The sequence below is a fragment of the Malus sylvestris genome, chromosome 14, assembly GCF_916048215.2.
Source record: "Malus sylvestris chromosome 14, drMalSylv7.2, whole genome shotgun sequence".
NCBI classification, from domain to species: Eukaryota; Viridiplantae; Streptophyta; class Magnoliopsida; order Rosales; family Rosaceae; genus Malus; species Malus sylvestris.
Window position 1 is genome coordinate 27,610,542 of NC_062273.1, and position 23,564 is coordinate 27,634,105.

The 23,564-nt window shown below is 35.4% G+C and overlaps 2 protein-coding genes and 1 non-coding gene across 3 annotated transcripts; 1 reads left to right on the forward strand and 2 right to left on the reverse strand.

Annotated features, from left to right (window-relative positions):
* Positions 1-10,130: 10,130 nt before the first annotated feature.
* On the forward strand, positions 10,131-12,660 carry LOC126599749 (transcription factor TCP5-like). Its single transcript, XM_050266177.1, has 2 exons — positions 10,131-10,413; positions 11,096-12,660. Exon 2 carries the CDS (start codon positions 11,196-11,198, stop codon positions 12,309-12,311), a length of 1,116 nt encoding a protein of 371 aa, XP_050122134.1. The 5' UTR covers positions 10,131-10,413; positions 11,096-11,195; the 3' UTR covers positions 12,312-12,660.
* A 4,471-nt stretch (positions 12,661-17,131) lies between these two features.
* On the reverse strand, positions 17,132-17,203 carry TRNAT-CGU (transfer RNA threonine (anticodon CGU)). The gene has a single exon. It is a non-coding gene; the product is annotated as a tRNA-Thr (tRNA).
* A 489-nt stretch (positions 17,204-17,692) lies between these two features.
* Positions 17,693-23,286, reverse strand: LOC126599524 (protein LONGIFOLIA 2). Its single transcript, XM_050265913.1, has 6 exons — positions 22,329-23,286; positions 21,979-22,226; positions 21,736-21,806; positions 19,132-21,183; positions 18,888-19,038; positions 17,693-18,721 (listed from the first exon to the last, which is right to left on the reverse strand). Exons 2-6 carry the CDS (start codon positions 22,124-22,126, stop codon positions 17,883-17,885), a joined length of 3,261 nt encoding a protein of 1,086 aa, XP_050121870.1. The 5' UTR covers positions 22,127-22,226; positions 22,329-23,286; the 3' UTR covers positions 17,693-17,882.
* Positions 23,287-23,564: the final 278 nt, after the last annotated feature.

The window sequence follows — 23,564 nt, forward strand, 5'->3', positions numbered from 1 at the left end:
GCCTTAAACCTACGTTATAGGTTTGCCTGGACTCCAAACGATCTACGTGAATCTCGCTTCTCATCGCTCTTTCCTATATAGTCTTTAGTTGTTTCTAACTTGTTTTGTATATTGCCATCGTTTAAGAGATGAAACTGCAATTGACATTGCAGGCAATTGATGTTCCAGCAATTTGGCTGAAATGAAATTTTTTTAGTTAAGCAAGTTTTGACGACGGTGAGCTGGGATCTAGCAGAATGTCCCTGACTGGATCAAGGGGATGAACTTTTTATGCACCCATTGTTGTTGCTCCCCCCCCCCCCCCTCTCCTCCTCCCCAAGGCCTTGTCGAAATCTTAATATGCATTGTTGTTTGTGATTATTCCCATATTAGCTCCAGGCCCTCCCAGATTTGGGAAAAGCCCTATTGCCACTAGCCTTTTGGCTGTACACAGATGAGGTTTTTCTAGTATATAGTATACACCAGTGTTTTTGGCTGATCAATTCTTGGTCATTGAACTCTTGGCCACACATCCAATATCCATTGCCCGGTGCATGGAATCTGGCATTCCATTGCCTGGTACGTGTCATGCATTGGCGCACAATCTGATATTCGCAGAACACATGATTTTCAACCATTTCAGGTCTCCTTGATTACTAGTTTGCTAAACTTTAATGCGGATTATCATTGATTAAATTTAACAATTCTACGTGACTGCCAAAGTTGGGCGACTTTTTGGTAATTAGTAGATTAAATCTTCCGGGGCCACCCTAGCTACCTACTTAGTACGTAGTTAATCCTAGTTTCTAACAGCTACTTAGTAGTTGATCTTAGTTTCTAACAGCAACTTAGTAGTTAATCTTAGTTTCTAACTTCTAAGTGGCACCAGAATAGCCATGTAAAAAACACCCTACACTACCGTTCCTTGCAGCCGCATAAATTTCGAGCTGTTACAACTCTATCAAGTTTTGGTGCTTGCCTAGATTTCGTTAACCTACTTTTGGTGGGCTAGTTAAATCTTGTATTTTCTTTTTACGCAAACTCCGACATCAAATGCATAGGGTTAATGTTCTAAACTCAATGAGTTACAAGTCTCTTGTATAAAGTCTCGTAACTAACTAGACATCTTAATGAATTGTGTTAAATAGTCAACTGCAACATAGAAATATATGTTAAATCCCTAATTATCCCATTTGCCGCTCATTATGCTCGTTGCCACCAATCTTATTTGTCACCATCTATCGTGTCTTATTTACGTAGTTGATTATTTAGAGCATCTTCAAAGGAGATGTCTTAAGTGAAATGTCACACAATCAAATTTGAAGGTAGGAAGAAGTTCCAATAGATATGTCAATCCTTCGTGGATTGACACAACAATTTTTTGTTGCAATTTCTGACATATGAGAAAATGCGATGTCAATTAATTTTCTAATTGTTTTGTTGTGTAGGTCTCATTAACGCACTAATTGTAAGCCATGAAAATTTGTTTTAGTTGATTTCTTTTTAAAATGGTTCTTACAAATATTATTACAACAACAAAAAAAACATATGAATCAAGAGAAAATTTTAAGGGTTCCCAATACTTGTGCTAGGTGGTGCTCCTCGTTTGTGAGAATTTAACACCTAAATTTATTTAATTAAAAGGAAAGAAAAGAATATCTAAGTGTCAGAGTCCCAATGATGGGGAACACCACTTGGCATAAGTGCCGAGAACTCCTAAAAAAGTTTTCATGAATTAGAGGAAAAGAAAATTTAACATTGTCATAAGCCATTAAATTAAAATTTGACATTTATCTTTTGACATATCAATAGAAGATGCTCTTATTTTTCCTAAGTATGGTTAATTTATTATTATAACCGCATTTCACCGAACCATTCGATCGACCTTCTTAGAATTCACAACGTACGTATATACATATATATATATATATATATATATTTGTGTATCCTAATTGACCTTGTTTGTTACTTCACTTTCACCTTGAGGGATGTTTCATGTTGGGCACACAGTGATGGTTGGTCTGTTGGAAAAGCATTTGGCACGAGTATGAGAGAAAAAGAAAGCTCCGTACAAAGTCAATGAAGTACGAATCAAGCAAAAAGAAGAGTACATAGTATACGATGATCACTGTTTATATAGTTGTCACTAGGGTGGGCAATAGTTATGGCGGACGGGCAATCGCGGTTATTTATCCATAACCGTTTATTCTCATACCCGTATAACCGTTTACCTGTTGGGTAATTACCTAAACGGTTATACTCATACATATAACCGTTTATAAATGGTTAACCATACCCATAACCGTGTACCCATTTAACCGTAACCGTTTAGTACCTGTTTACCCATTTATCATTTTTTAACCTGTTTATCATTTCTTTTTTACCATTTACTCATTTTTCATCTCTCTACATGTTTTTTTAACAACTTGAAAATTTTAAAAGAAAAATTTGTCATAATTTTCTTTTTCTAACAATTAAACACCGTTATAGGTACATTCATCATACATTTCCGCATTTTAATTTTTTAAGTCCTTGTACCATTCCAATAATTGAAATAATAGTTTATGGACGATATGTTTAATTGTTAACAATGAAGGTAATATAAAATTTGCTAAGTATTCTTGGGTTACGAAAACTGTTAAAAGACAGTATTCTTAGATTATTTAACTCGGAATGTAAAGTATTAACATAATATATATAATGGACCATGAAATTTAAAGTGGTTAAGGAAAACTATATTATATTAGCTACATAAATCATGCATGATAATCAATAGCATTGATCAAAGTTTTGTCCGATAGGGAACATGGTTTGTGTTAATTTTACATATATAAAATAAATGGGTAAACGGTTACCTGTTTATAACCGCGGTTAATACCCATAACCACTCATTTAAATTTCGCGGGTAAACGGTTATACCCATAACCGTTTATTTATCTAAACAGTTACTCATAACTGTAACCGTGAAATTTGAATGGACGGATAACCGCGGTTACCCATAACCGATGGGTATTTGCCCATCCCTAGTTGTCACTTACTGCAAAAGGTCTTCTTTTTTTTTCGTAAGTACTGCAAAAGGTCTAAGGTACTATACTTTTAACTTCACTGAGAGGTCCAGTTCTCTTTGGGTCCGAGATGACAGAAGGGAGGAGATAAAATCATGGCATCGATGCACACCCTCAATAACCTGTGCCTCTAATCTAGTTTTAATGATCAAGTTTTCATATTTTTTATACTAGCGATATAAGGCAAGAAGAAATTTAACATATATAGGACATCAGTACTGGATATATAAATATTTTCGACGGAAATATTGCATCTACCTATTAGGCTATTACTGTTTAAAGCCAATGATAGCACTATTGCAGTGAATATAAATGAATAAGGAATTGTTGCTTAAGTGGTATTCTACTTCTAATTGTAATAGTGGTAGATTAGATCATTTTCCTATTTTTTATCACTTGAACTAAAAGACTCTCTTCGCCAGATCATGTTGAAGTTGATATCCAGTAAACACCTAGAAAATTACCCTTAATCACTAAAATCTCACATGAATTATCATATCATATCCAAATATAGTGATAAACTTTTTGAATATCTTAGTGGATTAGGTTTTGGTTTCCAACATGCGTACCAAGTTCGAAACTCCTCCCTTCCTTAATTATTGTAATAATTTCAAACTCTCCCCAAAAACTAAGAAAATTACCCTTATTCCTTCTTTTCCACTCTCTCTCACCACTTGGGCTAACTGCTAATCAAGTACGCAAGTCCACGGTCATAGCGGAAGAAAAACTTTAGCAAATATTGCATTCAATATAAATTGATTTGTAAATGATTTCTATCCTAATTCGGCCTCGATGGACTTTACCAATTGTTAATAGGTTCATTACTTATCAATCACGTACGTAGGAGAAGCGTAATTGGACACCAAATTAAATTTTGTCAACTAGAATACCGTCCATTAATTTTTGTTTTCTCTTATCTCTTGATTAGGAGCTAATGTTATAAATCTTACACGAATTAAGGGTAAGTTCTAAATTATAACTAACGCAGAAAGAGCATTACGAGAGAGAGAGAGAGAGAGAGAGAGAGAGAGAGAGAGAGAGAGAGAGAGGAGGAGAGGGGGTCGCGGACGGGGAGAGTTCAGAGGGGGAAATGCAGTTTACCTTCTGTTGCAGGCTGAGAGATAGCAGGTTTGTATTATTCACAGAGACATGCAGAGGCAGAGAGAAAAAGAGAGAGCACGCATTTATTTTTGTTTTGGGGCCATCGTTCGCTAGCACCTTCTTTTTTTTCCCTAGGGTTTTGGCCCCGTCACTTTCAGGCGTCAGAACGAAAGAACCAAGAAAAAAAGAAGAAGAAAGAGAAGACAAAAGATGCTCGCGAATTAAGATCAAATATATCCCTTATATTTCACACTATACTTTTATGATAAAGATACTGTTATCCACATATTTATTTTTATTTTGTATACATTTTTTTTAATTTTCTGTCAAATTAAATAAATTAAAAAGATTAATGATAAAAAATTAACAAGAGTGTGTGAGAAGTAAAAATAAGTGTGTACATAACACTATCCTTAAGATAATATTGGAAAGGAGGACAATGAGAGGAGTATACTTTCTCATTAACATGAAATATAATTTCACTGTGCCATCAAAATGATAAAGACCGTTGTGGTAAGAAGTGGTGAGTTGTCAACTTATTTGATTCATGTGAATGACTAATCTAAAAAAGAAGGGACAGTTATGGTAAGATGTGATGAGCTATTAGCTTGTTTTGATTCATATGAATGATTAAACTGTCTGCAAATCAAAAGAGTTTCTTCAAATGATAGTAAAAATAATAGTATTACCGATTATGACGTTTGAACAGTAAAATGATGTGGATTAGTAAAGAAGCATTATCTTTTTCTTTATTATTATTATTATTATGTATAAATACTATTAATTCTCTCATATCCTACTGAGGTTTCTATCCAAATCTCCCCTCCCCTCCGAACACACAAACATGTAATATATATATATATAGTACGCATTAGACAATTAGAAATTTGGATGGATAAATATGGACTTCTCTCTCCCTCTCTCTCACACTGTCACACACACACACACATGCTAATGTTGTCCTGATGATCGACAACTGAGATCATGTTGGTGATGGTGACACGTATTTTTACCTTGTATGATTAAGCATCAATCATAACAGTTAATTTAATTAAGCATGTAAATTATGTCGCATAACATTATATGGAGTGATAGATAAAATAATAATTTCAATCATTTGCGAGTGGTACATCATGTATGTTCAGGTAAATTACTAGTTTGTGTTCAGTTCTTCAATAATACCATATCAACTTTTCTCTATAGAAAATGGTATAATTAATAATTTGTTTCATCTTTTATAATCGAAATTATTCGCTATATCATAATATTCGGTTAATTGTCATTTTCATTTGAGTGATGACCATTACTAGAATTGATAGGCCATTAAGATATCTGTTCCTTCATATATATCAGCATTTATTACGATTGAATATGAAATATACACGTACAAATATGCGTATAATTACCTTTATATTTCATTATTTTGATCAAATGGTTAATAACATTTACTTCTACACTTAAAAGTAGAGGATATTCAAGGTTAGCTAATACGTGGATAACACAAATTAGGTAAACATAAAGCACGTGAGGCTTGGATTTCAGATATGAGACAACTTGGTTTGATACCATAAAGAAAGTTGAGGTTCCACCATCAAAACAATTGACAATATAGAAAGCATCTCAATTATTTATAAGCACATGCAATGTCTATTCTTTCTCTGATGTGAGATTGATACTAAACATACCTATCCTCGGATATCTCGCTTGTATTAAAAAAAAAAAAACATTATTCTAATCAGTGGGAAAATCTCATTACTCCTTCAGTTCTTCTGTAATGGATTTAGGTTCTACTTACTATTGTTAACAAAACCCAAAAAAGAGGAGAAGCAGTTGGGTTCTCATCAAGTATCCCTGACTTTGTCCATTCCTTTTTGCTACTCTGCTCAGACCTGCAGCTGCCTGCATATATATATATATATATATATATATATATATATGTATGTATGTATATATCTAAACAAATTAAAATGCCAGCAGCAGGCCGGGGTTCTCTCTGGCTTTAAATTGGGAGAAACAAACACTTCAAACTAAAAGTGTGGAAATAATTTTCACCCAAAAAGTGATGAGGAAATTTATGGGTTCCTGAACAAAGTAAAACTGCTGTCTAGTTGGGGGAGCAATGTCTATACTCTATTTAACTCACTATTGATGAAAAATCTGTAACATCAAGAGAAAATCGCTGTGTATGATAACTTCTCTGGTCTCTGTGCATGATGAACTCTTAAGTAATCTTTCTTTACCTTTTGATTTAATGCATCCATTATTTTCAATAAAATAACTTAATCATTCAACTACAAACCCTAAAATTGGTAACATCCCTACATAAGTGCTGCCACAGAATTGGGTTGATGCCAACAATATAAATATAAGGGTATGTTAAATATTTTTTAAAAATTAGTTCAAATGGAATAATGATCAAATTGGTACTTATTATTATGCAGAAGTAAAATTAGTTGTCTTGGCCAAATGTCAGTGTGTAGGCCGGTTTATTTTCTTGTCTCGAATGTCTGTGAAAAAAGAAAGAAAAAAAAAAGGACTAAAGCTTTTGAACTGCAACGTACTAATACAGTAGTTATCTATATTAACGTACGTTCTCAATTATTTTGTTGAAAGATTCCACTACTTTTCTTGATTATTGAGGTGCCCTTATGCACACATGAATTTATATATGAAGAACTCTCTCTCTCTCTCTCTCTCTCTCTCTCTCTATATATATATATATATATATATATCAAACTCCTAAAGATGCAAAGAGTAAATATATATGTATGTATAGTCTTTCGTTCATGTAAGTTATATTAGCAAAAACTAGTGCAACTTGGGGTTGTGAAAATCTCACTGCATTCTGTACACATGCAGTGGTCCTCTCTCTATGCATTCAGTGGATGCCTTAAAGAACCTGCCTTGGTCCCTCCTCTACTCTTCTCTAAAAGGTCTTACCCTTCTATCCATATATCCTCTCCAAACTGTACATATACATATATGTGCAGCTGATATACATATATGTGTGTGTTTACATACATACATACATACATACATATACATACACACACACACACATATATATATATATTCATCCCAACTGGTATACAGACGATATCCTGCACACACCACTACTTTAGAAGCTGACTGACTGAAATTACTGTATGTACATATATATAGGAAACCCTAGTCTCTTTATTAATTATTCGTATCGACTTACTATTTATAAATATGCATGCATGCCCTTACTAATCTTAAATTTTGCTCCACACAAAATGAAGAAGAAACTAAAACTGTTGGTAAATAATGAACAATGGATATTACAAATATATATTTTGGTGAAGGAAATGTTAGCAAGTTGGCAAATTTGGTTTATTATTTGTAACTTGTAGTAGAATAAGTATTAAGATTAGGGTTTAATATTGTCTTCTTGTTTGTTTCATGGTTAAAGTTTTTATAAATTCACATCTTGTAACTTTGTAAGAATTAAGTTTAGTGTGATGTAATTTTTTGGGTTATGTGGTCACCTTCACAATTTTGTAGTGTTCTTTATTTTTTTTGTTTGTGGAATAAAATTCAGAGTTTACAATTCGTTTTTTTCTTTTATCATCCATTGATTTGTTAACATTCTTTTGGTAATATTTGATATGTTTTATATATAACTAATTAAATTACTTAATAATACTTAGTTGGAGACGGATCCGTGGTACCACTTTTTTTACAGAATTTTTGACATACGTTCTTGTGGGGTCCACTCAATCTATCTTTTAGAACATCAATCATCCTTGCAAAAAATTAGACAAATCCAATATTATTAGGACATTCATTTGTAGCGAAGAAAAAAAAATGAATACGGTTCTACAAAGAAACTCTAAAACCTTAATCCAACAATCATATGGTTTTAGATTAGGGTGATTTTTCGTATATATGATCTTTGAGGGAAGACTTAAAAGATAAACGGTTTAGATCGTTGAAAAACATTACGAAGTGCGCCCCACTAAAACGTGTGTCAAAAGTTATGTAAATAAAATGATTCACGTATGGATTTGTAATCATATCTATTCACATGAATATATATATATATATATATATATATGTATATGTTTGGTTTTTTAGCCAAAATGGTCTCTGAGATTTGCATAACACATCACTTTGGTCATTGAGATTGAAAATCAATAGAAATGGTCCATGAGATTGTCCACCATCCATTATTTTGGTCCCTTCTTTAAACACTCCGTTAAATATCCCGGAGCTATTGGCCTAAAGTTTGAGCAATTTTCAAAACTTTGTAACTCAATCGTTTCCTAACCAAATTCGACCCATAATACATCAAAATGAAGATAGGAAAGTGTATAACAAGATTATACCTATTTGGAACCCCAATGTTTGCCGGAGATGACCGGAAAATAGCTTGAAAGGTGACTGGTCCACGGGAAAACTGGAAAACTCGCCGGAAATTGGGTAAACTTTAAACATTCATAACTTCTTCAATACTCAATGAAATAGAGTGATTCAAAGACGAAAATCATACTTTTCGACGAGAAAAAGAGAATGGTACCTTTCTCGATGGCTTAATCTCCATGGTTTGGCCGGAAAAAGACTCGAAAGTGGCTAACTCGACTACCAAGATAGCCATTTTCGAGTCTTTTTACGACCAAACCACTGCGAGTTAACCTTCAAAAAAGGTACCATTCTCTTTGTCTCATCTAGAAGAATGATTTTCATTTTTGAATCACTCGATTTCTTTGAGTATTGAATAAGTTATGAACGTTTAAAGTTTACCCAGTTTTCGACGAGTTTTCCAGTTTTCTCATGGACCAGTCACCTTTCCGGCTATTTTCCGGTCATCTCTGGCAACCATTGGGCTTTCAAATAGGTATAATCTTGTTCAACACTTTTCTATCTTCATTTTGATAGAATATGGGTTGAATTTTGTTAAGAAACGATTGAGTTATGAAACTTTGAAAATTGTCCAAACTTCTGGTCAAGAGCTCCGAGACACTTAACAGAGTTTTTAACAAAAGGACCAAAATAATGGATGGTAAACAATCTTAAGGACCATTTCTATTAATTTTCAATCTCAGAGACCAAAGTGATGTGTTATGCAAATCTCAACGACCATTTTGGATGAAGAGCCTATATGTTTTGGTGAATACTGCACTACAAATTCACATGTAGGGAAAAAGATCGAATAAACATTCTCTCAAACATTAATTAGGGTTTTATGTATAGTTCAGTGCTTTCTTGATTAAACAGGAAGCTAGGAGTTTCTTCTTCAACTCATGCTACGTGGAATACACCAATAAAGCTACTTGCAGTTGCCGATTAGGGTGGGAGGATGGTCCCCCTTCAAAATAATCCAATATCTATATCTAGAGAGCCTATTGCATAATTATACACGGTAAACTAAGACCAAACTTGTTCATTAAGCAGTGATTGTTCAGTCTGTGGTATGAACAAATTGATGAAATTTTTATTGTTGTTTGACAGATTGACAAGTTATAGCGGCATCGGAAACATAAGTCATGTAATGTACAATTTTATGTGTTATGATAAGAGGGGACAATAGAGTTAATATGTCCTATTTTTAGAACATTAGTAAAAACAAATTCATGTGTTTTTTTTTCTTTTTTGAGTATAACAATATATTTTACACTAAGGGATATGGAGTTTGGCTAAGCCACACAATGAACAACCTAATTTAGTATCAAATTCATCATTTACAAGATTCGAACCTAAGACCTCTCACTTACAAGTGAACAAAAATATCACCAGAACGTAATATTGAGCGGCACAAATTCACTTGTTATATTATATAATTGACTAAGATGATGATAACGCTACGTTGTTATGTTTCAAATGCATAAAAGATTGCTCTAAATTAACGTATCAACGTACTCGTATGCCACGTGGCCATAAATGGTGCCATACCTTTTCCTTTTTCATTCCCATGCAAGCGGTAAATTCTAGTTAGCATATTTTCTTTACCAAAATGTGAATTATTATCTTTAAAAGTTTATTCTCTCTCTCTCTCTCTCTCTCTCTCTCTCTCTCTCTCTATCCATCATTGAAGCTAAGAGCCTCTATGATGTTGAATTTGACAGGCAAATGAGGTACACAGCTTAGTAAGAAATTCAAGAGAGCATCATATATACTTTAGCAAGAGGTTCAAATTGCACTGTTGCATCCTGTTGCTCTCTCCTACTTCTGCTTCTTGCTCATAAGTTTTGGACATCCAAGAACTAAATCTGATCTTAGCTTCTACAACCTCAATTTTCAGTCTGATGTGAGTACAGTTCATCTTATCATCCTAATTATATCTTCAAATTTGTTTGCTAAAAGATAAAGGTAATTTAGGGTTTCTGGTAGTTTGAATTTGTATGGCTTTTGTTACAAAATCAAAGGAAGAGAATAGAAGAAAAAACCCTTATTTCAATTAAATTCTTATTTTCTAATAGCTTTTCCTCAACATGCATGTTAACTTCTTGAATTTAGTTTCCAAATTAAATGTTCAATTTTAAACGATTCAGATTTCAGTTCTTCAACTTCTTTCAAGATTAAAATGGTCCAATTCATTAATCACATATATATATATATATATATATCTTTAAGTAGTTTGTGACCATTCATTTTAATGCAATATTTATCAATATCTGCTCAACTTCTCAGCAGAATTTTCAGATTTGCATATGGAGTATCTCCATAATAATTAGAGGAGAATGTAAATAATTGAAAAGAAATACTACTATCCGAATCTTTGATGAGAAATGTTTTCTTTCTCATCTATCAATCTCGAACCGATCAGTGATCAATTTAATTAGTTCATGAAGCAATTTTCCATAAGATATAAACTTATATGGAGTCCAAAAGAAATTAAGAATAATCTCACGAAAATGGAAGAAGGCTCATATATATGGTATGTAACAGTTTATTTTTCCTCTTCATTTTTGTTCTTCTTTCTCTTTCAGTTGAATCTTTGGAGCTGAATGATCGCAGTAGTTCTTTCCATATCCACAAAAAAGGAGCGATTGAAAGAATGGCGAGTCTACTATAATCAGAAATATTACAATGATAACAAATTCAAGGGACAAGGGTTTCCAAGCGAAGCAAGAGGGCCACAACAACAATGATGGAAACAACAATAGCAGTTTTAATAAGGCATCATCATCAAGTACTACTACTTCAAGGCAATGGTCTGGATTTAGTAATCCGAGGATCGTGCGAGTTTCACGTGCTTTCGGTGGGAAAGATAGGCACAGCAAGGTTTCCACAGTGAGGGGATTGAGGGACAGGAGAATTAGGCTTTCAGTACCAACGGCCATTCAATTGTATGATCTTCAAGATAGGCTTCGTCTTAGCCAACCTAGCAAGGTAATAGACTGGCTGCTTGGTGTTACGGAACAAGATATCGATAAGCTCCCTCCACTTCAAGTTCCTCATGGATTTGGTCATCATCAGCCAATGCTAAATCCTCATCAAGCTAATAATTCTCTTATTGCTCCTTTCTTTGATGTAAATTCTACATTTATGGAGGCAGACCAAGTTGATGAAGAAGTTCGTGATCAAGAGAAAGGCAAGTCGATCAAGACAAACGATGAACAAGATGATCAAAATCGTCACGACCACGAAGGAAACGTTAGTGGACAACACCTAGCTCAAAAGCTATTTCCCATGGGTAATCATCCTTCTTCCATACCTGGCTTGCTAAACAATGCAATGGCATTCAACTACTATCACAACTATTCGGAGCCTTCAACGCTATCTCTAGCGCAGTTTGGCAGCCATGGATTTCCACAAGTACCACAAACAGATCAGCATCGTAGTCATATGATGAGTACTAATGCCTTATCATTTTCAACTCCAATGGCATCTGGTTCTCAATTATTCTTCTGTCCACCTACAGCAACACCGACGCTATTCGGTTCATATCCTCCATATATGACCAATCCAATAGTGGAGGGTACTAGTACTGCTACTGATCAGCCTAGACAAGCCAGCCATTTCCAATTTTTGAGCTCGTCAAGTAATTCACAAAATTTCCTAGCTAACAATGCTCTCATGCCTTATCTTCATTCAATTAGCTCATCCTTGAAATGCTTTCCATCATTGGTTGATCCCAAGCAGCAGCTCCATTTGGATTCACAAAATAACAATGCAAGCCAACCAAACAAGGACGTTCCATAACTTATTAGCCTTATTGCAAGTAAGATCGTATACCTTAGTTGTTGGTGTCATGATCTTGTAACATCGATCTCTATACATCGTGCATATTGATTTGCGCTACAGATGGGGGATGGAAACTGATGAACCGTGAAATGTATTCGGGTTGACTCGAGGAGCTAAGAGTTGATTCTTCAGCAAAAGATATATAGCTACAAGAATTACTAGTGAAAAACTATGTAAGTATGACAATGTTATATCTAGACATTTGCAAACTAGTGATCCATTTGAGTTCTTACAATCTTGTATACTATATGTACTTTAGCCGATACACATTAATCCATCGATATATACATCTCAATTAACGGGATAATTGGTATAATACTTACTTTTTTGTTGATGAAAGACCTGGGTTCTATACATTAGACCATCACCAAATAATAGTTGGTAGTGTGATTACAGTGCTTGGGGTAAGTTTGTATATTACCATGTCGTAATACTCACTACGTACTCCATATAATCCAGAATATTTAAGATGTAGTTCCTTTCAGAGGATACATATTTAATCTTGTTAATTACTGATAATTGGAAGAAAAATTGATAGAAAATCAGCCGATTCAGATGTCTAATTAAGTAACTACTTATAGAGTAACAAAGGAATAAAGAAAAGTAAATATACTCTCCATGTGTTGTTTAGTATGTAACGTCAAAATTTTGAAACTATTCGTTGATATAGAGTGTTTTTTTTTAAGAGAAAGTTTAGGGGTAGGGAGGCTATTCCATTCTAGAGCCAGGGCATGTGATCATAAGCCTCTTTGAGAACTTACGGAGAGGGCCTTAGCTCATTTTCTAGTTTTTAAAAGTCACCCACCAAAAATGATTGTTAGCAGAGGCATTTGAACTTATGCCTTAATCTAACAAAGAAAACGACCCTTATAAACATAATCAACCTTCGTTCGCAATATATAATGTGTTTAGTGCATGTATGTTTTTAATTTAGTCGCCCTATCTCATAGTGTTTGACTATGAACTCCTTTCGAAGAAGAGGATTCATATTATAAAATGTGGTCATTATCAACCACGTTTTAGGATTCATAGATTAAGTATAAAGACTCGAGAGAGAAAGAAAACTTAAAATCACGTTGATGTGTATTTTGGCTTGATATTAGCTAGGATTATGAACTGTGATATGCACATCTCTTCAAAAGCCAATATTAATAAGAAATAAAATAAAATTTTAAATTTTGATGCACGTACTCTACATAATCAACTGCCCTACCCTTTGTACAGTAGTATGTACACCACATGCTCGTTAAGATCATGTGGGTGTGTGCTTGTAACTTTTAAACTGTTTCCTTTTAATATCTTCTTCCCGTTTCAACAGCCGGTTTTGGGGTCCAGAAATTAACACATATATAAGAAATGTAGGAGCTGTATATACACAAATATATGCTGTGGTGTTTATATATGTGGGGTGCAATCTGCAATAGTATGTATAATGAACAGCACGTAGTCCTAGGGCCAAAATCGAGATCACCTCTTGATATCTGCTGCTAAAACTGTAGCTCAAGCCTCGTGATGCCCAATCGTACTTCCAATAATATTGCACGATTCTAATTACTAATTGTGAGTCCTGACATATATACTTAATACGTAGGAACACATTATAAATGTATATACTGTATCCATATAACCAGAAACATGCACCACTGTTTGCCTCTGTATGCATGTGGGTGCATGTTTAATTCTATATAAAGCACTCAATAATATATATTAATGCTTCCAAAAACGTAGAAAAAGTAACGAGTGGAAAGTGGCATATAACTCGTTTGGAAATGTTTTTAAAATGGTTGAAAGTGTTTATAGTGAAAATATTTGTAGAATCAATACTTAGTAAAAATGCAAGTAAATCCATAAAAATCACTTTATGTGCTTTTAAAACCTTTTTGTTTTTTGTTTTTTTTTGCTAAAAGCACTTCCAAACGAACTTAATTATAATCGGAGGAGAGAAACTTTTTTTTAAAAAGAATGTTATTATAACGATATTTTAAATCATATCATGTAGTGTTATATATGTGTTTTTTTATGGGGAGAAATTAGGTTCCCATCTCTCCTTTTGCTACTCTATTGATTAAAACCTTATTCATTTTCAATTTTTTATCAAGGTCCTTGGGTATTAATAACATCATTAATTATTTCAATTATAAAATATTTTTACCTAAAAATATTCATTTAGTGTTAAAAATGTTACAATTAGTATATTTATATTTATGGCTAAATTTTTTTATCATATATTTTTATTTTTAGTTTGTACCCATTTTTAATTTGCAAACATTTTTTAATTTGTACCAATTTTCTTTTCAGTTTTAATTTGTATCCATATATTAATTTCTTTTTGTGCCCATATTTTTTAAAGTTTTATTTGTATTTGTGCCCATGTGTTTACCGTCACGTGACATTGTATAATTAATCAATGATAGAAAAATTACATATGATATATTTATGTTTTATGGCTAAACTTTGTATCATATATTTATATTTTTAGTTTGTACCCACTTTTAATTTGCAACCTTTTTTTAAATTTGTAGTATTTTATTTTTAGTTTTAATTTGTACCCATGTGTTAATTTCTTTTTGTGCCCATATTTTTTAAAATTTCATTTGTACTCATAATTTTTTAATCTTTTATTTGTACCCTAATTTTTTATTTATAATGTACCCCTTCTTCTTTATTAATGTACCACTTTGTTATATGTGAAATGTACCAATTTTTTTTTAACTATGGATACATACTTTTGCCAGTTATTATTTCTTATTGTTACATAGTGTTTATCCATTTCTTCAATTAAAATGTTTGAATTTTTTTTTATTGTAGCCGTTTTAAATAGTATTATAATGAAGGATTTTAAATTTATAGGATTATAAATCTCATAAAATATCAAACAATTAATGTCAAAACTATAAAAATATAAATATTAATAGTAATATAATGAGGTGTACAAAGTCAAGGGATTTTGATCAAATTTTGAATACCATTAAGGTTTTAGTCAAAGAGTGTTAGAGATTAAGAACCGCATCCAAAGTATTTTTTTTTTCACATGACATTTCGTGATTGATATCGAAAAATTCTCGTTAAATGAACATCGAGCTCTTCTTAAAGAACACACACACACACTCTCTCTCTCTCTCTCTCTCTCTCTCTCTCTCTCTCTCTCTCTCTCTCTCTCTCTCTCTCTCTCTCTCTCTCTCTCTCTCTCTCTCTCTCTCTCTCTCTCATGCATTTTGAAATGCATGCCAAACTACTAATTCTTCGTATTTTAACCATCCATATGCATGCATGGGTCCTAATCTCGTTGTTTATTAACTATATACATGTCTAAAGTAAAGAGCTAGCAAACTATATAAGAAACTTAACTGCACGAGTAAATAAATATTAACCAATTTCCTATACCCTACCACAGGGAAAGCACAGAATGCATTTCCTCTGTGGGTCATTTTTCTTTTCAGTTTCATGAATTAGTAGTCTTAATTTTGGCAGACAAGAGCCGAGCTACAAAGAATAGCCCACAAGTTTATTGTTTTCCTTCATCTCTGCACCCTCTTTTTGAAGCAACAATGAATATTCTTATATAACCATGGAAGACTCCGCACAAAATGAGAAAGGAAAAGCAAGAGAAACACTGGTTAATTAATTTCGAAAATAAATCAGCAATTCTTCAGAGAATGAAAGCGAAAGAACACAAGTCCACAGGCAGAGAGGACTGCATTAGAAGGCAGACTCTGTGTCTCTCAGCTCAGCAGGCTCCGCAGCAGCTGCATCTAGCTAGTAGTAGCATTATGTCACAAGATCCAAGAAGCATTAAGGGACACCCGACCCCAGTTGTGGTCCTCTACGCTCAACATTGTATAGAAAGAGTAAAAATTCTACTACGCTCCCGTATATGACATGCACTAGATGAATAGAATGTTGGACATGTTTCTAAAAATCCAACGATCAAGGATTCAATCAACGGATGTTATATCGTTGGGTTTAAGGTTTCACTAGCACAATAGGGTTAGGGTTACAAATAATCTTCGATAAACAAATTAGTCTGTCTTACTAAAATAATCGGTATAATGTACAGAGCGAGGCGTATGTGTACCTAGCACGCATGCACATGCATACACACGATAAGAACTGTTCCTCTTTTCTTATTATTTTTTATTTATTTTTATTGTTCAAAATACATAAGGAGACGAATGGAATTTGTGTACAGGCATGCTGATAGGTACTACCACTAAGATTTATGGAATTTTTTGTGGCCCTCAACTATCTACATGCTGCGCTAGGTCAAGGACCACATTTGATCCATGGTTTCTTAAATTCTCAAATTGGTTTTTAACTTCCCCTTTCAAATTTTCTTGTGTAATTAATATTTATTGTATTCTTAACTCATTACTCTTGTATTCGACAATTGATTATATGTAGACTGTTCAACTGATTCACAAACTATATTTGGGTATCACTTACCCGCATTATACAGCCTCCAATACAAAAATACTCCTCTATGAGAGGTCTAACACAATCCATTTGATTCGACTGTCGAACCTCAAGATTTCTCCGTTACTCCACGCTCCTTGATTCTTTTACATGCATATACGTTTTGATTGCAAACAAGAACCAATAAGGCAACGAGTCAAAAAAATATTAAAAATAAAAAAGGTAATAAAGTTTCATAGTTAGGGCCCAACTTATGTACAAGTTTATTGATTAGCATTCTGGATTTGGGTAAATCACTGAATTGTGGTAACGTTCATCAAAAGTCCAGCCCGTTTGATAAAACTTAAAACTGTAAAAAATGAAAAAGCCCCCGGCGAGGATCGAACTCGCGACCTTTCGCTTACGAAGCGAACGCACTACCACTATGCTACGGAGGCTGACTATTAATTATTTAGTTTCTAAATTATTTGTAAAATACATAATCATTAATTCGCAAATGACTTGTTTTTTTCTTTCTAAATTATTTATCAAAGTCACATCACATTATATGGAGGTCCATCAACAAAATTCATTTTCCGGATTTAATCACTAACCTAATGTGAAAATGGTTGTATCGATTATCGCTTGTATCAAAACAAAAAAAAAAAAAAAAAGGAAAGCAAATGGTTGGGAAATTGTTCACCAGAGCGTGCTAGGTCAGATGGAACATAGAAGCTATGCGATGTTTTGTTACGAATCCTTTGAATCCGATGCCAACGGCTAATAGAACACCGTTCTCTTTCAAACCTTTCAACCAATCGATCCAACCCTAGAGAACGATGTTAGATAAAACTCGAGCGGTTTCTTGATAACTCAGCTGCGGATAAGAAAACATGATACGATTCAACACAACACAGCATTTTTGAAAGGGAAGTGGAAAGTGGAGAGGGAAGAAAAAAGGATCTTATACATTGATTTCAAATACAAGTTCATCTTTTTAAGGACTTTTACAAGTTAACTTCTTTACAAATCCAGCATTATGATCTTACACATAATTTATTATGCTGCTTATCACAAAAAAATGTAAATTTAAATCACGACGGAAAATGGAAAGGAGGAGACGGATTAGATGACACTCTACTTAGCAAACAGCTGCCGACGCCGCCTCGATGGCTTTGCTCGCGAGCAAGCTGCTGCTGCCTCACCAATAACGATTTCATTAACCAGATCCTTGAAGATCAACCGTTCGACATCTAACACTACGCCGGAGATGTCACCATGGAAAATTGTCCAGCTTTCTGACCGGTGCATCACATCATCACACAAGATGTTTTTCAAACCATCACCCTCGTCCTCTAAGCTGCACTCCGGCTTCTTGGCTTGCAATTGTTCTATGTCGCTAGACAGTTCCTTCAGAAGCTTTTGCGCGTTGAGGGTCTTCTTTGCGAGCTTGTCAGGCTTCAACCATGGCACGGGAGGGATACCGGCTAAATTCAACTTGTCAACAAGAATTTCATTGACTGCATCGAATATGAGTTTCCGATGAAATTTCTCTCCCTCTTGTACCGGAATGGTTACCTTTTCGGGGCTGCATTCTTCTTTTGCAAGCAAACTGCTTGCCTTGGTTTGCTCCAAAACATAGAATAACTCGGGGTTGATGGGATGGCCTGAGGGATGGGGCTGAAATGATGTCAAGCTGGAGCCGAGGTCTCTAAGCAGGAGGCCTGAAGCTAACAATATCTCAGAAATGTATCTGTGATCCGGATTTGTGTTCTCGCAAAGAGATGCAATATAGTCTGTTCTTGCTTCATCATGATTAGAATTCAATCGTCTAAGCTTCTGAACTAAGTTTTCAATGTTCTTCAATTTCATGCGATTGATTTCTGATGTAAGACCAGATCCCATGATGTCAAGCTTATCTGCAGGCTTCCATTGATCTTCACCTTCGCTGTGCTTGGAATCTTCGGCACTATTGCCTGTATTCCAAAAAGAAGTATTCCAGTCAGATTTTAGAAACGAGGAAAAAAAAAAAATCTCTCTTTTCCAGAATGCAAATATGTTCACCACTAGTTCAACTCTATCTAATCTTTCTAGTGAGAGTATTTTTTCAAGATAATGTATTCTCTTCAGGTTAAACTGTACCTTGGAGGGCATTCGGCATCTGCTTTACGGGTGATGGTGCATCATCTCTATATGCCGAGTTATCAAGAACAGACACAGGACTAGGATGTTCCGGACCAACTATAGCAAGTTCAGCAACAGATCCATATTCTTCCAACCTTGGAGTTGATTTCTGAAATGTTACAAAAAAAGATATAAACATATAAATTCAATTTTTGAAAGTGAATGAGTGGAAACGGAAAAGTGAAACCAGTAAAACACCTACTTGCTGCATTGAACCAGAAGCCAAATACTCGGCAGCTCTCAAACATGGACTCTGGCTGCCATTTATCTCAGCAGCTCGTACAATACTAGTGACTTCCATATCGAGGTCATCTCCTTCAAAACTCAAACTTCTAGATTCATTACTTATCTCACTCAACTGGTCATCACTTTGCTGCAAGTTGGAAGATTTTGGTCTGAGTTTTCCGCCTGGCGAACCTGACTCTGTCGATTGCCTGCTGGACTGCCTTCTGGATTTTTTTGAATCAGATGGAGGGGTAGGTGGACGAGATGACTTTGCCAACTCAAGTTTCTTCTGTTGTAGTCTTGGACTCACAGATCCTGAGCTCTTTACTGAACTTGATCCAGCGGTATCCTTTGGCAGAGATTGTATTGATCTTATATTCCTGCCACTTGTTTTTTTGTCAGTAGGACTTACAGCAGATTCCTTCCGACTGTTTTTGGGATACTGATCTTTAACTGTCCGACTGCTAGTTGAACCCGTCTTATTATCTGTACTTCTCCTTCTCTGAAGAGTACGGGCATCAGAGAGGCCATCTACTGAAATTAATGATGAAGTGGGAATACCAGATTTTTCAACAAGTTTTGCAGGTTTCATGATCACAATTGGGGACTCAAAAGACCCAGAGGAAGCAGCACCTCTAGTTGTGGAAGCAACAACATGGTCGCTTGTGTTTCGCTGGTTTGTTGATTTCGAATTCAGATTGGAACTTGTACATTTGGATTCACTGTCTTTTTGAGTTCCAAAGTTTGAAGCTTGTTCTTCTTTTTTGGTCTCTAAAAGACCTTTTGCTTGCATTGCTTCGAGTATCTGTTTAAGGGCTCTGAGATCCTTCCCGGATTGTTTAAATTCCAGATCTTTCAACCTCTTCTCAATCTCACTATAAACAGAAGGGAAGGAGCCTGAAGTCCTTGCTTGAACTTTTACAGGTTTGGAAGATGGTTTCTGAGAACCTTGACTTCCATCCTGCATTTTCCATGGGGCTGGCTCAATTGGAAACCTTGAACTCGAAATAGGCCTCATAACCAAATCTGGATTTTTCCACCGTGGTGATGATGGTTCTTTCAGAGAATTTCTTGTGGTGTAAGAAATTTTCATAGGCATAGGCCTCTGCAGATTATTTAGCTTCAGTGGTTTTGAGAAAGGATCAATATCTTTAACCAGGCAGGTTTTAATCAAGTGACTATCACTAGTCAAGGCAGAATCTGGCAAGGCTTCCAAACCCATCAACTTTGCCACTACACTAGGAGGTCGATTATGACTTCCGGATGATTGAGGTAGATTAGGGTCTCTGTCATTTGAGTTTCCACTATTCTGAAAACTTTTCGAACGCTGATATGATTTTGAATCGGATGTGGAACTCCGCATTGAACCTTCTCTACCGTCCAGCGAATGTCTTGGCAACTCTTTTAGCTTTGGGGTTGCTTTGAAGGCATCTCTTGAATCCAAAGACAAACGATTTCTCTCTCTCCCGTCATAAGAAAAATGTGGAGCGTCCTTCGTAAGTGTGTTCCAGGAACTATCTTTCAATTCATATGATGATCTTGGATGATCTCTAGCGTCATCATTACTCCACGGTGCTTCTTGAAGTTTAGCAAGAACTCGAAGAGACTCCCTGAGGTCAGCAGGAACATTTTGCTTCCCATTGATCCCAACTTCAATTGATCCTTCCACTGATTTGGACAACTGTAAGGGTCTTGGAGAGTCTCTATGTTTCACTGCATGACCTGCAGATTCCTCTTTGGTTGTAGTTTTAACTGATAGTGCCCTAATTTCCCTATGCATAGAATCCTTCACCACGTCCCGGAGATCAAGGGATTGCCTCCCTAGTTTGGGGGACATACATGATTGGTTTGTCAGGTCCCTTGGTGGAGTTTCAGGAAAAATGCTTCTGTCAAAGGAAGATGTTCCAGGTTGAGCTGTTTTGTTGTAGTCCAGAGATGACAAGGAAGAACAAACGGATGAGAAAGAGGCTCTTGACGATTCTGCTGAGATTCTTTTTGTCTCATTCTCACTCTTGTTCAAATTCAATTCCTGCAATAACAAGCATTATAAATACGGTATCAGAAAATATCTAAATCACAGAGAAATCTACATTTATGGCTTCAAGTTCGATTCCAAAATCAGCAGAAGCTCGGATATACATCATTGTCTCTACTAGTGGATGTTGATTAAAACAAAGGGGAGGGATCATATATTAAGGTCTAAAACAACCTCAACTAAGAAAGGCAACCATATACAGAAAGCAGATATGCATATATAAAGATGCGCGCACGCACACACACATACAAGGGAAGAAGGAAGGATGGCAGGGGCAGCTCACCACCTCCGGATAGAAACTGGCTGCATGCACACAGATATGAAGGGTCGTTCTAATTACACATAGGGCGCTAGCTATGTTTACATCCATCGATAACTTTGTATCAAATTGGTTTTCTATCAACTGAAATTCTCATCTAAAAACCGTATTAAGTTAAAGTTTAAAAGCCCTTCCAAATACATTAACGAAGGAGTAGGTCACAAATTATCCGATCGATATGAAATTAACGTGTCTAAGAGATGGAGTCATCAAGTAGAAGCTCTTACAGGTGCTGTCTGACGATAGTATGCATTATTATACTCTCTTTCCAGGCCACCATTGCTGAAATGGGAATTCCCTACGAAGGCAATGCACTAGATGTTACAGGCTGCAATGCTAAAATTCAATCGCCAAATTTGCAAGCAAGACAAGATAATATAAAGAACAAAAGTCAAAATTCAACTAGAAGACAAAGAAAATTTCCAATTAACCAACATTAACTTGATATCCATTCACCAGTAGGCAACTACCTGAAGGAAGCCTCTTGTGGTGGCTAACCCGCCTACCGGTGAGAGCATGTTGCCGGTCAAAAAGCTGAAGAATCCCATTCATACATCCTATTTGCTTCTGCAAATCTGGATTGTCATCAGCTAAGGAATGCAGAAGTTTTGCAGCCATCTTCCCACCTCCTCCAAGTGAAGACAATTAATTACTCTCACTTCCTAAACATCTACTGTTCTATGTTCAAGCCGGAGAATTGCAGCATTTCATCCCCCATCTGCAGGAAAATTGAATGTCAAGCTCATCGAAAATTTCGGAACCAATAAGCAATTCACAACCATCAATGGCAGCCAGAACAAAAATCAGTAATGTGACTTACAATATTCCATCGCGTATTTAAGCAGTAGCCTCCTCAACAAAATGCAAACCCAGCAGCTCAATGGGGCTCCTTTCAATAAACTTTCCTCATTCGTGCAATTCCAAACACAGCTTCCCAACCGAAGTTACCACAAAATCAAGTCTTCTTTAAAAATCACTTTCTCCAACTGCTTGCAGCCCAAAGAAGATAACTTTTATCTTCTTCCAAAAAACCCACCATACAAAAATGTCCTTTTCAATAAAGATCCAAACTTTCACAACATTTCCACTTCTACCATGAATTTACTTTCAGGGTTTTCCTCAATTTTCCAAAATCTCATATGCTTTACAAGAGAAAAATTGGAAAAAAAAAAGGTATACCCACAAAACCAAATCCAATCCAATCCAATCCGATCCAATCAGTGAGGGAAAGAAACCTTATTGGGTTTCATCTCACAGAACAGACCAGACAATGGCTTGTGGAAGAAGCACAAAAGGGCCAAAGAAACTCAGGACTCTGGGGACCCAGTTTACGCCAATGAGCACACAACATCCAGAGTTATCAAAAACATTCACCTTCAATTGCCTAAAAGAAACTAAAACCAATGCAAACGTGTAAAGGAGGAATCCTTTTGTGGATCCAAGAGAAATACGAGATGTTTTTCCTCAAAGAACAGATGGAAAGACACCCCTCCACCCTCCCTGGTGTCTCTTCTCTCTCGTGACGGCCTCCCCGCTCCGCCTACTTAATGCTTCATTTTCTGCTGCTTTTGTTTCGTTTCTGCACCGTTTTTCTTGTTCCTCTGCCTTTGTGGCTTTTACGAAGCATCTTTTGAACAAACAAAAAAACAGATGGAAAGACAGCTTTGCAGATTGGGAAGGTTTGTTGTTTTATGGAAATTGGGCAAATGTGTTAAACAAATCTTGTGGACTTGCGATAGAGTTAGATTTGAGACTTGGCAAAAATTAAAAAGAAAAATAAAAGATAGAGAGAGAGTGTGTTTGTGTGGGGCAGATGTAATTTAGGCTCTCTCTCTCACATCCATGTGGGATGAAGATGTGGGTGGTTGTCTGCATGTGCATGTGCTACTGTCAGGAAAGAGAGAGAGAATTATATTTTTCTTTGGAAACTTGGAGTTGCCTGCAAAAGTCCAAGTTCCTGGTACTTCAAAAAGACTAGTCAGGTGATGATTTTTACCATAACACCAAAGGAGAAGTTCTTTTCTATAAATTACAAGCGATAGTAAGAAGATTAACT

Coding starts and splice junctions, on each gene's coding strand:
- LOC126599749 (XM_050266177.1), top strand. CDS start 11,196: ATGATAACAAATTCAAGGGACAAGGGTTTCCAAGCGAAGCAAGAGGGC.
- LOC126599524 (XM_050265913.1), bottom strand. CDS start 22,126: ATGGCTGCAAAACTTCTGCATTCCTTAGCTGATGACAATCCAGATTTG. Junction 19,039..19,131: donor CTTCTGGTTCAATGCAGCAA/GTAGGTGTTTTA, acceptor GTAACATTTCAG/AAATCAACTCCAAGGTTGGA. Junction 18,722..18,887: donor GATGCCGAATGCCCTCCAAG/GTACAGTTTAAC, acceptor TTTGGAATACAG/GCAATAGTGCCGAAGATTCC.